The 18,721-nt window shown below is 37.7% G+C and overlaps 1 protein-coding gene across 5 annotated transcripts in view; it reads left to right on the top strand.

Annotated features, from left to right (window-relative positions):
- LOC108970959 (villin-like protein quail) overlaps positions 1–18,721 on the top strand; it is a 29,748-nt gene that overhangs the window by 10,487 nt on the left and 540 nt on the right. For 4 of the 5 annotated variants that reach the window (XM_018936703.1, XM_018936701.1, XM_018936700.1 and 1 more), the window contains exons 3-8: positions 14,749–14,958; positions 15,028–15,230; positions 15,292–15,877; positions 15,967–16,290; positions 16,353–17,336; positions 17,408–17,629. In XM_018936703.1, coding sequence (XP_018792248.1) covers positions 14,749–14,958; positions 15,028–15,230; positions 15,292–15,877; positions 15,967–16,290; positions 16,353–17,336; positions 17,408–17,629 — 2,529 coding nt within the window. Of the gene's footprint in view, positions 1–9,619; positions 10,484–14,748; positions 14,959–15,027; positions 15,231–15,291; positions 15,878–15,966; positions 16,291–16,352; positions 17,337–17,407; positions 17,630–18,721 lie in introns of those variants that run through there. The other variant, XM_018936699.1, reaches the window with a different exon arrangement.

The raw sequence follows: 18,721 nt of genomic DNA, 5'->3' as shown, positions 1-18,721 counted from the left end.
CAAACCTTTTTTTCTGGACTAAATTTCTAAATACAAACGACTTCAACACCTTAAAGTTGCAGCTACAGTTGGGTATGTGTGTATGCTTAAAAGTATATATGTAYAATACATATATACCTAGATTTATATAGTACTTCAGCCAACTTTCAGACAAACTCCAAATTAAATATTTTGTGTTGTTTGAATTTACCAATGGAAATTTGGCAACAACATCTCCCTCCRCCTATGTATACCACTACTAATGTGATCACTAACTCTGCTGCTCTTGACTTTACCACTGACTTCGACCTCGAGGGGAGAGGCATTTGCTTGTAGACTTTTACAATGAGCCAGATAAAAGTGCTGCGGGTCAGCAGCAACTACYCGAAACAGTTTTGACCCCTGAATATTTACTTTACATATTAATAACAACAAATATGTAAAGGCTTTGAATGTCAGAGAATAAATAACTATAYATAAGTACAATGCATTCAACTGTGTTACTAACTTTTTATGTGGGAAGGGAAGTRTAAATAAAATGAAAACAGTTGCTGGCAACTTTAATGAGTTTGATTGCTTCAGCTGAAATTTTCAAATGTTGAAATTCACTTAAAAAACGCTTTTCAACAGACTTAAATAATTTAAACTTGAAGCTTTTCAGCCCACTTAATTCGATTTTGCAGCGCGTTAACGAGCTCATTCAAAGTTATTGGCATATTATATTAACCCTATACACACATACTTATGTTTCTACTAAGTACATGTTCCACTGTTAGGTTAAGATTTGTAACTTTCCGACAGGGAGTGAAAATGTCAAAGCTTGGAGAATACGTCTACCCTGTTCAATTAAATAGTATGAATAAAGTCACAGTGAAAGGGTTTATATAATATATTGTCGTCAGATTAATATTTGGAAGTCCTTRTCTCGCGGATACCGGCCCATTTTCATTTTTAGATAGTTAAAATGTGTCTGATATATTACAAGTTAGGTTARGTTATACTGACTATCACGCCATAGATGGACTTACTGGTCCTTTGTATTGTCAGATGGAGGTTAAGAAAAATTCGAGCTGAAGTCTTTGGCACACCAAAAAGGTTTTTTGATAAGTTTAATAGGGACTTTTTATCCGATTTTTATACTTCACTAGCCCCTCGAGACAGAGCAGGTGTGCCAGCGTCTCTTACCTACATACTCTTCTGCATGTTTCATCGTTACTAATATAGTTCTGACCTATCACTAGGTAATCTACCATCTCGCAGTCTTTTCGAGACTTGCATGATTTTCTTTGGTTTTCATTTCATTATGCATCGCTTTTAGAGACGCCTTTCCTGTAGTAGTTCGGTAGTCAACTCTCGTATATCTCTAAAGAATATCTACGTAATAAAACCTTAAATATTTTTCATATATTGTCTTCAGGTATGAAATAGAACTCTTAGTACATTTTGCATCGTGGCTTGAAGAATAACGTTCATAACATTGGACTTAAACAATTCGGCGCCATAATTGTTTGTATTTTGTTTCTCGTTGTGATATCGGAGAGTATGTACTCTAAGTCTGGAAAATGCGTAACTGSCACGATTGTCATTTCTAACCACTGCCTCTGAGCTTTACGGATTTCCTCTTATATTCCTTAAATACAATTTTATATTATCTGCAGTAAGACTTATCCTTGGCTATGTTGCCCAGTTTAAATAGTTTCTTAAGTCTATGCCTAAGTGATCAGCGCATTCTGTGACTGTTAGTTTCTCCAGTTCAGAAATTTGATCACATTCCTCGAGTTTGGCTMAATTTCCCAATTCTATCTTTCTGAGCAAAGCCAGTTAGTATTCTTATAATTTCTMTCCCAACGTGTTTATTTGAAGGATTTTGTTTTAGCTGCTATCCTCCTCRCGCACCCTCCAATATTCTGTCTGCAATAGAGGCTTTTGTCTTTTGAGAAGGCAAAAGTACCGTTACCTCTCACAGGAATTGAAGAGTCACAATAACTTCCTTTAGCCATAGCAACTAGGGGTTTTGTTTATATTTTAGAAAGTTGACCGCAATAATCCAGCAAAGTTCGCATAGGCGTAACCGATGTTTTTCCATTCTTTCGAATAGCGAAAGCTTGCTCTGTTCTATGAATGAGGGCTAAGATTAAGTGCCTCTTCGCGATCTCACTGTCCGTTGCTGCCATCATAGACGTTAAAGATTTCCCCAGCTCAGGCCTGACTTTTGGCTTTGGTTTTCGCTTCAAACATTCGAATTCGTGGACGCAGTAAAAGTAGATACAAATACTCCTCCTCAAATGTCATAGCAAAGCATACAAATATACGATAATATGCCTTAAAGGCTGTTCGAAGTGAAATTACTGATTAAAAGATTGCCAATTCGTCAACACCGGTAAATTTTGAGTTAAGTTCAACTATATTTTAAAGTTTCGATGAACCAATATTAGTATCTAGTGTACGTATATAAATAGTTTTCCGATATATGTATATACACACAATTTTACTTGGTTTTTTGTTGGTAATTTTCGATTTAACTATTACAAATTATACAAATTATTGCAATTAAATTTTGCCTTTTTCGAAAGGTTCAATAAACTGAAAACGGCGATTGCGCACTCTAAACATAGCTGTCAACAGCTTGCCATGCTGTTGAAGCACTGCGGCATCTCACGCTTCAGTCAAAATCTTGGTGGGTTATTATATCGCCAGCAATTTCTTCGCATAATTATCACAACGAATAGATGGATGAAACAGAAAAATCGCACAATCATATCGGCTATAGCCACTTTATGATTTTGCATACAAAAGAGGAAAAACGCGCATTCGAAATTTCTTTATATCGCCATTCCAACGCGCCGAGGCGCCCACTTTTCTCGCAGCCTTTCTCAGCTCACAAAAAAAATCGAAATTGAAAGTGCGCTTTTTATAAAGCTGCGTGCAATAATGCGGCAAGTTGTGCGTTTTATTTGTGATTTATGCAAAGAGCACAAACGAAACCACGAACAACAACAAGCAATCAAACAATACAGAATACAGACGCACTGAGATGTTGAGATGTTTCTTTTGGTGTTGTTGTATGCATTTTGTTTGAGCACAGAGCTCAGCGCATCAAAAGCACGTCAATATTGCGGTTAAGATAAACCGAGAAACAGCAAAAAGAAAGAAACAATTACACGCCAGCATAACTAATATAAGACATGTTGTTGTTGCTTGCGGCCACTGGTGGTTGCGTGTGCACCGCACACGGAGCAAAGCCCACATCTCAATTTGAAACGCAACAAAAGCTTAATTGCTGAGACGCAACAACCGTTAGGCGCAGCTGTATGCATTTGGATAAATCCAGCGAATAGCGAAGACGATAAACACCTTTGCGTTATTATTGAGCAACTACATATATACATAAGTACTCGCAAGAAACATAGGCATGTTGGCACACAATTTGCCCTGCAGGGAAACGTCCAGCTCAGTGGGTATGAGTATTTTGCCACCAAACGGTAAAAAAAACTATATGATATGTCTTAAGTTGTAGCATTGGGAGCCGTGGAATATAGCACGTCGCATCCGGCCGAAGCCTAAGCATTCGCATAGGTAATGTTCCAGCGACTCATCAATTCCCGCGCAACTAAGCATTTCGCCGAATCCACTTGTCCCATTTTGATAGAACATTTTGGTTTATTCACCAACAACATTGCCCCAAAATAACTTTTTTGTATGCCCCCTGCCTCTTGTGTTCCAAGACCTGAGGACCATTGCTTCAAACAACCCTTACAGAAGCTGAATGGTCTAGAGCATACTAGGGGTTGCATTTCCAGCTGCCCCCGAGCCAACTCGTTTCGTTTACTTCTATTCCAATACTCAGATTACAATATCTGAGTATAAGCACTACAGATAGTCTTAATTGTAGCTTGGCTATCCACTAGAAAATTTACGGATTTGCATGTTAGATCAGAAGTTCACTTGGCACCTTCTGTTATGTTCACAATTTCTGCCTGGAAAACTGAATTATAGTCATTAATTCATTTTTTCTTACTTAATAGTTGAAACGTTGTGTCAAATTTCCCATGGATCTCCGCTTGACGATCGCAGTTTTGCTAACATTTTCACTTAACTATAGCCGACCGAAATCCCTTTGTTTATAAACAATTCTCCGGTAGGGTTCTCTCAAGACCCGCTGATACCAACTCCCTCAAAAATTCACTGTGTACCTGTAATACCTACCGTTAACTAAATATTTGATTGGTCTGGGGAGTTCATGCATTTACATTCTTGACTTGACTAAATTTTCCATGCAATATGACAAATTCTTCGTATGATTTCCAAGCAATGATACACSTTCACGATGGTAGTAATTTTTCTTGTAGGGTTATTCGGTTTTAATTAACCGCAACTACAAGTAAATTGAATCAAGTTTGCAAGCACAAGAAAAACTCGGCAATCTGAGAGTATTTGTCATTATTCTATCTACCGATCCCCCATCCATGGCATGGATGTGAAACAAAGCTAAATAAATGTTATAGCAAAATAAACCACTCGAAGCACGCATGCGTAAATGCTGTCAAATATATAGCCGTAAATGCATTCGTTGTTTATTGACTTTAAACAGTTACCACCTTAATTACGAGCAACTAACTTAGCAAGTCACAGACACACGGTGCAACTCAAAAGGCCTTGCGTAAGAACGTACACTAGAGTTTCGATTAGAATTGCCGATGGGCTCTTAAGAAGCAATCTCTGGTGCCGCTKTTGGGTAATTAACCGGTGAATTAACCGATTAATAGAGAAATCAGTTTATTTAATGTACTCTAGACTGTCCCTTATTTCTGACATATGTACATATGTACATATGTATTTCAGACAAAGTATGATATCGGAATGTATTATTTATTTAGATTTAGTAAATATTTTTGAGATTAGGTTAGGTTAGGTTAGGTTAAATTGCTGATCTATTTTTGAGGAATGGAGTCATGTGTAGAAGTTCACGGAACTGAGGAAATTTCACTGAGTGCCATTCACTTGCAAGTAGCAAGAAACGATTCTTTTATATATGTCTTAAGTAGCTGACTGCCTCCGGCCTTAAAGGGCTATACCAGTGTGACGGATGAAAATTAGGCGATTTTCGTGATTTTTTTTTTAAGAAAAAGTACGCGATTGACCATTTCGAACTTCTCTGAACGTAATAAAGTATATTTTCAGCTATATTTTAAGATTTTTTTTTCACAAAAGTGTTGAAAAATAACGAAGTTATGCTGGCATGATTCCGGCCAAATAAGTAGCTGAAACAAAAAAATTTTAAAAGTCTGTTAAAATTAAAGATATTTCCTATACAATGACCTACGAAAAATATGACCTTTGAAAAATATCGAAAATTAACAAAATGGCGTAATTAAAAAAAATCGTTTTTTTTAGGTAAAAAATGGTCGTTTTTAATGCCAAATTGACAATTTTCAACTAATCAAAAAGATAGTAGGTCATTGTATGGCAAATGTATTAAAAAATACTCAGTTTTAATTTGAAGTCGATCGGTAAATTTCTCGTTTAGTCATTATGTCAACAATTTTGAAATGTCGTTTCGAGAAAAACGCGTTTAAAATTTCATTTCTATGTTTGCATCTCCGAGCGGTCGCTCTTTARAACGCTGCCATCCAAAAACTATTCAAGATACGACCTTTCCGATTTCACAGGATATTTATGAAAATATAAGCTATTTTTTAAAATGTTTTAAACTGATATAGCCCCTTAAACTAAGTATCCTCTGTTCCAAAGAATATCCGATTAAAGCTAAAGTTTTAGCTAAGGTCAGAAGGCGAACCATCAGGGTTGTGCGCTGGATTTAACATCCGTCACGTAAAAAACGCTCCCAAAGAAGGAAACAACAGTCGCGGTTGAGAGACCTACCTTTTGATGGCTACTTCAGACTTAGTAGGCAATTAAGACGTCCTCTCTACGCGATCAAARACCAAACTTTATAAGTCACTCATTATTCCCGCGATACTGTTTGGAACACAGTTATGGGCGATGACAGCAWCTGATGAGTCGACTTTACGAGTTTACGAGAAAAAGGTTCTGCGAAAGATTTATGGTCCTTTGCACATACGAGATATACGAAGACATTGACACAGTTCAGCGAATTAAAAGACCACGGCTACGCTGRCCAGGCCATGTCGTTCGAAAAGACAAAAACACACCAGCTGAGAAAATACTTAAGGCAGTACCCGCCGGGTGCAGCAGAGGAARAGGAAGACATCCACGCSGYTGGAAAGACCAGGTGGAGAAGGACCTGGCTACACTTGGAATCTCCAATTAGCGTCACGCCAATAAAGAAGAAGAAGTACTTTCGCAGATCCACGCCACTAAATTTCCATCTTGCATTACATAACCCATATACCACTATGCACACAAGTGATAYTTTATGTAAATCTGCAAGTAAAACATTTCATTATTGAATTTGCATTTGCGACATACATGGCTTGTTGGCAGCACACCAATGAGCAATGTAAATTACCTATGATTATTGCCAGTGCATTTGAAATGCCACAGACTCCTAACCGAGTTGTTATGCAATACCAGAAGCAAAAATATAAAATTTCCACGATATAAACATTTCCTCAAAGTACTAATTCAACTGCACTTTGGCGCATATTGTCGTCGCACTCGGTTACCAGTTACTCACACAATTTTACTAGTCATCAAAATTTAAAAAAAAAAAGTTAAAAAAAAAAAACACCCACAAACCTTCACCGAAATGCCGGTGTGCAAACGAAAACCAATATCTAAATATGATCAAATGCCGAAGCGTTCCATTAATTTCACATGTTAGCGCCCGAAGATAATGAGGGACATCGCGAAAATTGTTTAATTTCGCAAAAAAACAACGTAAATGCAAAACATGCAAGGTACAAAAAAAACAAAAAAAAACGAAATTGAGAGTTGGTAAATCATGAAAATACACATGCGGCAATGGATGAAAAGGACTGTAGTATTTTCCTAAAATCAATGAAAACCAACTGCTTTGGGCGCATATACTTTTCTTATGCCGGTCTCTTGTGTTATGCTGGATATATGCTGATTTGTGCCTCTCGCCCAGTCTTGGATGGTTCAAGTGCATTTGTATTGTAAGACGAATGCGACTACTTCGTTGCTTTTGTTACTTTGGAACACAGACACACAATCGTTTGCGTCTTGACATGCACAAACATGTGCGGTGATAAGTTAAACTTAACTCAAGTACAAATCATAAGCAAAAAGCGATGGGGAAATGATGCTAAAAGCGCATAGCTTTAAAGGTAAAAGTGTTAAATGCACAAATCACACAAATCACGAACAAAAAGTCACATAAATACACGACATACAATAAATGYAAGCAAAAAACATGCTCTTTTTAACTCAAAAAGACAAATGTCGCGCTGGAAAGCTTATTTGCTCAGGCGCAGACACACGTGAATGCTATTTGAACAGCCGAATGTCACAAARTAGTGAAAGACACAAACCTCACGAAGTGGCATAAAGTAAGCGAAGAAGAAGATAAGCAATAATTATGAGAAATGCAACTCACCGTTTGGGGGAACAAAGAAGCGGCGCAACAGCCACAGTCTTAAAGATCAAATGGCAGCTATGCAACAGTTGACCGTCAATGGCTAACGTTTGTGACTTGAAATGCTTGATTGATTACAGCACACTTATGTATAYACACACATACATACATACATGATTTTTTTTAAATACACTCGTACGTGTTTGTATGTCTACGAACGGTTTGCCTTGAAAAATTGAATGTCGTTGCATTGTTGGTGCAACAGTTGTGGCATGCAATTTTTATGGCTCACCATTTGAAGAGCAAACAATAAGCGGCTTGTGTTGTAGGTATCAAACATGTGTACAAACATGTGTTCGGTTTGTAGAGATCGCAGCAACAACGTTTGTCAATAGAAGAATTGCAAAAGCAGCAGCCTACAAATAGACCAGTCGTAACAATTTAAGCCAACAATAAACCAATGAGCCAACAACACAACCAACGTTTTAGCTTTGTGTAGAAAATTGCTGGGGAAAAGGCAGACACTAGTCTGCAGAGTAGCAATCACAGAGGATTTTAATATTTAACTTAATTATTGCACCATATTCAGAGGTGTGAATTATTTCATTTCTGKCTGCACCGATACCCTTATACACATATCCTTCACAAATACAAGAGATTTCATACAAAAACTGAATTTTGATCGGTCGCTTTGTTGGCAGTTTAATGCTATAGTGGTTCGATCTAAACAATTTCATTGGAAATTATAACATTGCTTTGGAAAATAATCTATGCCAAATTTCGTAAGGATATATTGCCAAATAAAAAAGTTTTCTATACAAGATTTGGATATTTTTGATGAGCTTGTATGGCAGTTGCATATATGCTATAGTGATCCGATCTGAACAATTTCTTCAAAGATTGCGCCGTGTGCGTAAATAATAATTCGAGCCAAATTTCGTAAAATTATTTACCTAAATGCAAAAAAGTTTTCCACACAATAACATTTAACAGTTCAGTTTATATGGCAGATATATGTKRTAGTGATYCGATATCTTCATCGAACAGGAACTGCCTCTATAACGCTATTTCTGAAATTGGTATCGCCACAAAGCTAATATGYTCCATCAGGATCGGGAAGAACCTCTCCGAACCGTTCGATACCAAGCGAGGTCTCAGACAAGGGGTTTTCCTGTCGTGAGGCTACTTCAATAGGATAATACGAAATATCTCCTGTCATCGCTTTCGAGACTTGGCTCGCACATAACTTAGAACCAGTGTGAACACCAACGACAATATCAGCTTTGAAATCCAACTCAGAATCATTCTTGCCAATTGGTGCTACTTTGRACTGAGTAGGCAATTGAAAAGTTACGTCCTCTCTAGACGAACAAAAACCAAACTCTATAAGTCTYWCATCATTCCATTTCTGCTRCATGGTGCGGAAGTCGGYCTTAGGAGTGCTSGAGAGAAAAGTTTTGCGGAAGATTTATGGCCCTTTAGGCATTGGTATCGGCGAGTTACACAAACGATGGAACGATGAGCGAAATATATCTGATATCAAAAAGGACCTAATCTGATCTATGCGTGACTCATTGACCTATCAGATAAAATTAAAGTGCTCAAAATAAACGAAGACAAAACGGAAGTAAAAATAGGCTAAGTGAAGAAGTTTAAAAGTCTCATGAGAGAACTTTGAACTTAAAACTTCATTAAAACTTTAAAACTTAACAGCAACAGAAGTAATAAGAAACAAAAGAGGTTTATGACCCTTAATATGACACTGTACCACAATTCCTAGTTATGATTCACGAGTATGCATATGTACATATGTACGGTTAAAGAGTGTATGCGAAGCAGCCGAGAGCATTATGTATATGTAGTTGTTTTGCCGACTTTCCAGCTGCTTGCTACCGCATTTTCCCGCCTTTCTCCCAACTACATATGTACGTAGTACAACTACGTTTAGTTTTCCGCACCGTCAACTGATTWTTTCATTCAGCGGCTGTGATAGACCCCAACAGTTTCGCGTTGTGTTATGGTGCTTTCAGGCAGCTAGTTGGTAGAAGCGGCGGCAGCCGATTGCAGACTTGTTGCTAGCGTAGGCTTTAGTGGTTAGTAATATACACCTCTGCAACTCTTCGCGGACGACAGTCTGCATTTGAAGCTGAAACGCGCTTGACGRTTGCTTTCTTCGTTTGAGAAAATTCGCCATAATAATTGTGAGAATTGAAAAAGGTGTTCTACCAAACTCAAAACGCAGTCAAGACAGTGGCTCATTAAGAAAAACGAAAGTGTGTATAATTTTTATTTGTGCACTTAACTGAATATTCAAYTAACAAAAGTGAATAATTACCTATAACAGTTTTTTGAATTTCGAACGAGCTGCATACTGTTAGTTTTTGTGTCCCAAAAATTTTCAAGTTTTTGTGTTTTCAATTTTGAAATCACTGAACAATTTCAAAATTTTCAGTGACAACATCTCACAGCAAAAAATATTTGCCTACAAAAAACTGAACTAAACAAATAATTGCCAAATTATAAAACGATTTGCTGCTAATCGCGTATTACCGCAAACAATATTATTGCTCAGCTGTTCATCGCCGTTATTTGAAAGGATTTTTACTTTCACACGTAGTGCACGGGAATAACGGAATAAAAACGAATTAAATCCAAACCGAAAAGCAAAGAAGATTAAATCGTGCGCCGTAAAACACACGCGCAACTCGCAACTTTTGCCGGTCACTCTTAGTCGCGCGAAACGTCTTCGGACATTTCTCCACTAAAGCACCACAAAAACACAAGAGTAACAAGTTTTACAATCACTACAGTTGAACTGAATTGTGCCACCTTGCCACAAGCCGTTGTGTGGCAGCAATCGGCAGAACGAATTAAGTCAAGGCTGTCATGATAAGCGACCAAATAACAGCACAATCTTATTCGCAAAGCGGGCAAAAGCAATCGCTCAGCGCAATGCAAGTAATGGAAATATCATCGAAAGACATGGTAATTATTATTGCTGTTGCTGCACTAACCCGTCATACACGCACAAGATTGAGAGTAGTAGGCCGTTAGTTTAGCGAACTTCACTCACCAGCTAGTTTTTATTAGTTATTGTTTGCAATTAAAACGGGGCAAATTCAAACTGGTTCGGCTTCATACTTTTCGCACTTTTACTACAAACAGTGAGCAGCTCTCCTATTTGCTCTCACCTGTCGCTTGGCTGTTCCCGTTGATCGATATCTGTCAGTTCGTCAGTGTTAACCAGTGTTAACGGTTTATTTACAAACAAATCCAGTTTTTAACCCCTGCGTTTAGTATTCCTACTTTTCAATGCAATTATATCCTCTTTATTGAGTTATTTACACAAGATTGTGGCATATTTATGGCATGTGAATTTAACAATGGCCGCAGTCGTTAATGTAGAGTGGTCTAACTTTGGAACGTACGCCGGTTTCTATTTTTTATACTGACCAAAGATAAAAGTAAATGAGTTCATACAAAAAATACTTGGTAAGACAAATACAAACAAGCAGTTGAATATATCTATTCGCAAACGAAACGGATGCGTTTTTTTCCGGCTTAGGACTCTCAACTCAGAAGATTACGTTAGGTTAAAAGTTATATTGTAACAGGGATCTCAACTAGCTTATAGCAGATCCTTTGTGGTACCTAAGGCTCCCACAAAATTGATCACAAAGACCAACATAAATCTAGGAAGCCTTTTGAGCCAATTACWAATTTGTTAATGTTAACTTTGGTTATGTCTCTGCTGGATAGTGCCAGGATGTTTTCACCCCAYCTTCTTCCATCCAATTGGAAGGTTTGCGTCCCACTGGATTTTTACCCTTACATCATAAAAGTCTATTGAGAAATGCGAATAGATGAACTTTTAAGACAAGTAGTTCAGTAGATCACCTCCGTTCTATCCCAGGCTTAAAGGATYTCGCTGTCTCGCAGAGCCAAGTCGTCAATCAAGCTTAGCGCTCGCAAAGTCCATAGGCCCAGTGTTAGAACTAGAAAAATCAACGGGGATCCAATCCACTGTGAACATTCATCCAAAACAGTTTGATAATGAAGTAATTTGATGCTATATTTAGTRAKGTTAGATACTTCATGACTAACTTTRAGCGCACTATGTGCAATTAAAGGTGGATTGAATTTCAGCGTCGTCGTGTTTAGACCCTTTCATATAGCCAAATTCTTCGGGCCTTTGTGCGAAATACATGGAAATAAAAATTAAGAAAATGTAATATTTCGTTCAAAATATGGTTTTGCTAGATAACCTTCTAAGATATCAATTCAGAGGTCATTCATTTGACTTTGAAAAAAATAGMAGRTGCGTTCCAAAGTAAACAGGACTTTTTGAATCTASTGMCCCCTAGTGGCGCCATCTATATGTCGACTGGTGCGTTAGAATCTGCCATCTTTGTCCATTGTCCTGTGAGAATTTCAAGACATTTCATAGATTGGAAGTGAAGTTATTGCGTTTTAAGTGTCAGYACGTTTGTCTTATCGTTGCGAAAATGAGCTTCGAACAATGAGCCAAGATTAAATTTTGTTTTAAAATTCGTAACACTTTTACCGAAACGTTTTAATTGATGAAAAAAGTGTATGGCGATTATTGCCTAACCCGTAGCAATGTACAAGTGTGGTTTCAACGTTTTCAAAGTGGTCGTGAGGACATAAATGGTGATCAACATGTGGGCCAATCCAAATCCGTGATCACCGTAAATTCCTTTGAAAATGTGCGTAAATTCCTCAAAAATCACCCGAAATCATCATTGAAATTCAAGAAAATGGAATTGAACATCTCCAAAACATCGATTTATCGCATTTTGACCGAACATTCGGGCTTGCGAAAGGTGTGTGCAYGCTTTGTTCCGCACAAATYGACTGACGACCAAAAATTGCTCAGAATCCAACATTCGAMGGACGATTATTTGAAMMAAAATCAYATTTTGACCACTAACCACTCCCCGTATTCACCTGATTTGGCAATGTGTGACTTCTTCCTTGCATTTGCCCATGAARGGAAAGCGTTATGCAGACGTAGAGGCCATTCAAAAAGCTTGCATCGGCCATACCGTTCGTATATGCTTTTGGACCGTGCAAAAAGCTGAATTGAAGCAGAAGGAGACTATTTTGAATAAAATAAATTGATTTTGCCGAAAGAACATGTKTTCTGTTTTWACTTTGGAACACACCTTGTATATATTAAATAATTTYTATTCTTGCAAACTTCAAATATATCCATCAAAAAAAATGTGAATTCATTCTGAACCATGCATACGTTGTGTGGAACATTACAAAAACTTGTACATATACCGAATTCCATTTCGAATATGAAATATCCGACCTTAACTTTTACTGAACATATTACCATAAATTCAAAYTTTCATACCTCGTGTTCGTAAAGCAAATGTTTTTATATTTATCACATATGCTCTTTACTTACCTTAAGATTCCATTAGTACATAAACTAACCAAAACTTCAGAAACCCTATTGAAAGTAACCAAATCAAGACCTAAGTCTGCTTTTTCCTATAAGGTATTTCATACGAGTATAAGCAGTGTTTAACTATGTAAAATTTGGAACCTCAACAAATGTATGAATTATATACTAATGAATATCTTTAGTTAGTTTTTATCAGGCGGTCAGGATGAGATTCATTTRCAGTGCGTTAGTTCACACTAAGAACATTTCGAATATAATTTTTCTTTAAACTTTTGTTAAATAACATCTTAGGTAATGAAAGAAGATGCATCCGAATAAATCCAAACTAGACTTGTAAAAACTAACTAATCAAAAACTTAAATCGGTGCATATAAAACAATTGTGTTAAAATCGAGATTATGGGCAAATCTTGGTTTTGAATTAATGTGGCAAAGTTTTTCAAATATTTTTGATTTGTGGTAGAACRCACAATTTTTTCGGCATAAGAAACTGAGTGAATGAATCTCTGGTATTTATTCTTTTGAAGACTATCTCTTTCAAATGTTGGCTGTGGCTACGCCTCAGATAGTCCATCCGTTGAGTCCAATTTTCGATAACTCCGCATAGACCTTAGACTACACGACTCACACGAAAATATCTAATATCTAAAGGTGTGGTATCCTACGATCTTGTCGGCCAATCAACCGGCCCAAAACGTGATATTATCTGCTCACCAAAGTGTTCTCTCATTGATGTCACACATCGTGGTAGTGTCTGTTGAAACCAAAGGTCGCAAACTGTGTTATTTTTTGGATGAAATTGTAGCTCTTGAATCCTTTCAGGTTGTTCTTCATTCCAAATGGGGCAATTTGCCATTGATCCAGAAATGGGCCTCATCGTKGAACATATTTTGGCTCGAAAACGACGGATCTTYTTGGAGCTTTCCAAGAGCCCTTAAAGCAAAGCGATGTCGCTTAGGAAGGTCGAGCGGCCTCAGTGCTTGCACAAGCTGCATTTCATATGCTTTCAACTTAAGATGTCGACGTAAAATGYGACCAGTGCCAACGGCGCCAAGACGACTTTTCACAGTCTTCGTGTGCACTCTCAGCTACGGCTGCTATATTTTTTCTTTGCGTACAGGAGGTTGTCTATTTGGTCCAATATTATCCAATAATGATTGCTGGGTTTCAAGTTGGGTTGGTTGGTGTCGTGAGGAGTACACTCAATAGGCTTAATTTAATAATTAATGTTTGATAGTAGAATTTAACATAGAAAATGTCTACCTTTGGATGAAGCTAAAAAAATTATGGTTCACATTTTAGTTAAGAACAATTAATAAAAAATTCATAACTATAATAAAAAGAATAGTGAAGTTTCAGTAACAACAAAGGCAAATGGTTCAAAGAAGAAACAAATTTTATCAATAGTATTCAATTAAGTTCAAAAACATTCGTTTTATGGACTCARTGAATTCCTGTTATTTGGACGGAATTTATTTAAAAAAAATGCTATATTTTTTGTACTCACTAAAAAGTGAAGAMAATATTATCTTTAGCATATGATATTGACTCCATAACTAACAAATCAAAAATTTTACTAAGGGTTTATCCACCCTGTAAAATACCTTCTCAAAGATACATTCATCCATATACTACTCGTATATTTCCTAAAAGTTGGTCTATTTAATTAATAATATTGAACAAAATTTTAATTTGAAAATAAGGAAATAATGTTCAAATGAACTTATGAAGAGGACGAATGGCCCTATTTTGACGATATATTCTACTTACTATATTTCTTTTACCCAACAAATTGAATTTATCTAATTTTTCAGGAAGTCTGTTCGAATTCCATATCCGACCTGAAGGTGGATGCATCCTTTCGAAAAATTGCAAAAAATGCAATTTGCTTCCATATTTGGAAAATTGAAGAGGATCGTCTGGAAGCCGAGCCAAAAGCACAGTACGGGAATTTTATCGACGACTGCGCGTATATTATTTACGCTGCTGCTCCAAAAGGGATCTACGTTAATCAGGAAACTATAGTAAGTGACGTTTGGAATCAGCTTAAGTAAATCTTATGACATTAAAATGTTTTACCATTAATTGTGTAGACACGTGAAACAAAGCCCGGAACTTACCTAGAACGCTTCATACACTTCTGGCTGGGCGAGAAGGTCTCCGAACAGAAGCGTTCTAATGTCGCGCATAAAATACAAGAGCTCGATTCCTACTTCAACAATGTTGCCACGGAATATCGTGAGACGCAGGGCAATGAGAGCGCACGTTTTTTGTCCTATTTCAAGAAGGGTTTCACGTAAGTACATTTTCTTTGGTATTGTGAAAAAACAGTTTACTATTAATATGCATTRCTATAGCATCCTTTCGAGCAACTTGCTTGCTACTAAAAGCAGCAATCGTCTTTATCAGCTGCATGGTCGTAAATGGTTGCGTTGCATAGAAATGGACAGTATCTCATGGGATTACTTTGGTTCCGACTACATTATGCTGTTGAAAACCGAAACAAATACTTTCGTTTGGATCGGTCGTTCGAGCAGTACAGCCGAACGGCGCAGCGCACTTGACTGGGTTACAAAACTTGGCGTGAATGCATCGAATGTAGTTGTTGTGGACGATGGCTATGAGCAGTCGTTGCCGGAAAAACTGAAAAATCAATGGAATTCCTTTCTGCCGCTAAGTCAGCGTGTCGTCAGTCAAGTTTCAGCAACACCAGACAGACAGCAGAACAACAAAATCAAAATATATAAATGTGGTTATAGGGGTACGCGTTTACACTTGGATCAGCTTGATGTGGTCATACCAACCAAAGAAGACCTGAGCGACACAAGCACAGCTTATGTGTTGGATGGTTGCTTGCAAGGTATCTGGCTGTGGGTTGGAAATATGGCACCACATCAGGATAAAATAAGCGCCATGGGGAATGGTCGAGCTTTTGTTAAAAAGGTGTGTATAAAAAATTAAGWCAAGATTTAATTTTAACTTCAATAGATGCTTATACGTAATGAAACTTCTTTATTTATTCACTTATACAGAAAAAGTACCCTTATTCAACGCCCGTTATACGTGTGGTGCAAGGCCATGAACCAGTAGAATTCATACGTCTATTTCCGAATTGGCAGCAAGACGCTACTGAGTCAATAATGGCCATCAAACCGGTCTCGACCATATTCAARCGCTTCGATGCACTTACGCTTAGCCAACGTCCAAAGATGGCGGCAGACACACAACTGATTGATGACGGTACCGGTGAGAGGAAGATCTATCATGTAACCAAAGATCAAATTATGGAGAAATCACAATCGAAGACAGTTATATTTATCACAAATCATTGTTATGTCGTTGAATATACAGTAATGGTGAGTGTTTTAACTGCAGTCGCACAACTCGAACTCGAATTACGGTATTTTTCATCATACAGCTACCGACAGCAAGTCTCGCTGATGCACAAAATGTGGGCGTCAGCACTATTATCTATCAATGGAATGGCTCAGAAGCCAATGCTGATGACATCGCTAACTGTGAACGTTTCGCTTTGAGCACTTTCGAGAAACTCCATAAGAAAGCGATGTTTGTACAAATGTGTGAGTATGATGAGACTCCGCATTTTCTGCAGATTTTCGATGGCAAGCTAATTATACTACAGAGTGAGAGAACCTCGTTGTCGCATCACAGCAACAACATTAACTATATTAGCAACGAGTTGKCGTTAATGAATAGGGACTATTTTGTGTTGCGTGTCTACGGCGATACTAGTTACAATGCAAAAGCTACCGAAGTATACCCTTTGAACACGATGAGCGGTAAAGAGTGTTATGTGGTGAAGACAAGCCACATTTGGGTATGGTGCGGTCAGAGCTCAACGGGTGATGCACGTGAAATGGCTAAGAATATCGGTAGTCTCCTGGGTGAATGTTCCTTGGTGGTGGAAGGCAAGGAGCCGAAAGAATTTTGGCGTTCACTTACCACATATATGTCACAGCCGCTGATCAATGGTAGCATTAGTTCGGGTAGTAGTAACGGTAGTAGCACATCGCCATTGAATGGTTCTTTTGTGTACAACAACAATAATATTAATGTTACAAAGTTGCGTCTGCAGCCACAACTCTTTTTGGCTTGGTTGCAGCGTGGTAAATTCTTCATGAGAGAAGTCATTGGCTACGAACAATGTGATCTCTCACCCGAGTCGATATATGTGCTTGACACAGGTCTGGTTTCGTATATTTGGCTAGGSAGACAGGCGTCTACATATGAGAAGGACAAGTATATGAAGATAGCTCAGCTCTACCTTGAATCGGTGCCCATAGCACGTCGTCCCACGACAGCGGTGGCTGTAATTCGACAAGATGACGAACCTAATACTTTTAAAGGTCTGTTCGAGAATTGGGATCATAATCTTTGGAATGTAAGTAAAGTTTTTATTTAACCTTTGGTTGGCAAGTTTTTAACGGCGACTTAATATTGCACTCTTTGTAGAACTATGTGAGCTATGAACTCAAGCGGCAGGCTTTTATGAAACAAGGAAATTTGCCAAGTACCAATGATACAATTACGAATGGTATAAACGGCAATGGAATCATACCATCTGTGTTGAAAAATCATCTGAAAGATTTCGACCTCCATCATAAATATCCAATAGTCACGTTACAGCAGGAAACCGATCTATTGCCGCCAGAGGTGAATCCACTTAAACGTGAGGTAAATATTAATAGCAAGAAATAACGGTTTCTTGTAATGTAATGATTATTTACATATGGACATATGTAAGAGTTATTAAACTGTATACCAAAGTTGATGATCGTGAATGCCAATAATARTCATGTTTCTCCTGATGCCCTCTGAGTAAAGCTCAAATCGAAAACCAACCTTGTCATCGAAGTTATAAAACAATAAGCATAGAAAACATTCTGTTTCAACATGGTTAGTCCATTTTGAGAGCAGTTTGAGTGGGATTAATTGCGTTGTGGAATGGTTACCTTAAATTGTCGGAGGAACTCGAGCTCTTCGTCTGCAGTGAGTGGTAATTTACRTAGGTTGCCTTTAATATTTTTTGTTTAYGGATGTCGAAAATCGTTGACCTCTTAGTTTATTTTTTACGAACGGACACCTATACARTTACCTGCTGTTTACTCTCTGGCTCATACGCCTAAATCCACGATCCATCACCTGTCACGAAGCATATTTTTTTCAACATTTCTCCAATAAACGACACGACTCTTTTTTTTTTTTTGAGCGATCGATGAATTGTGTGGGATCATAGGCATTTTTTGAAGCACCGTTGTCATATTTTTCTCTCACGATAGGTCACTTGACGATTTTGCAAAATCAGTTTACACACAGCATCAATACTTTACGGAACAACATGATAGACCTTCATCGCGAAAATTTAATGAAGCTCATCTATACACTCTTGACGAGTTAATCCACGTCGAAAGGTGTAAAAAATGAKCGCCCGAAAATGTTCGCKATTTAATTCCATTTTTTGCTCGAGAAGAWTAWTTTMAGTTACTGTAAACAACRCAAATAGCACTCGTACGCTGAGCATGCTGAGTATGCATACTCTCAAAAATATTAATCTATACAATAAAATTGTGAGATTCCAATTTGCAACACTAGTGTTGCCAAATCCCAAAATATAAGAGGCAACGTAGGTAACTCCAAGTACGCCATACATGTAAATGGCGGGCACTGCATGTCTGCAATTAGTTACGTTCGTAATCTAGTTAGTGAATTGTTCGATCTTGTCAGCGATCTTGAGTTAGTTTATGACCGACCAGCCGATTGCCGGGT

This window comes from Bactrocera latifrons, unplaced genomic scaffold, assembly GCF_001853355.1.
Source record: "Bactrocera latifrons isolate USDA-ARS-PBARC rearing strain unplaced genomic scaffold, ASM185335v1 scaffold_318, whole genome shotgun sequence".
Classification (NCBI taxonomy): domain Eukaryota; kingdom Metazoa; phylum Arthropoda; class Insecta; order Diptera; family Tephritidae; genus Bactrocera; species Bactrocera latifrons.
The sequence above is the reverse complement of the archived record's forward strand: the minus strand, read 5'-3'. Positions and strand labels throughout refer to the sequence as shown.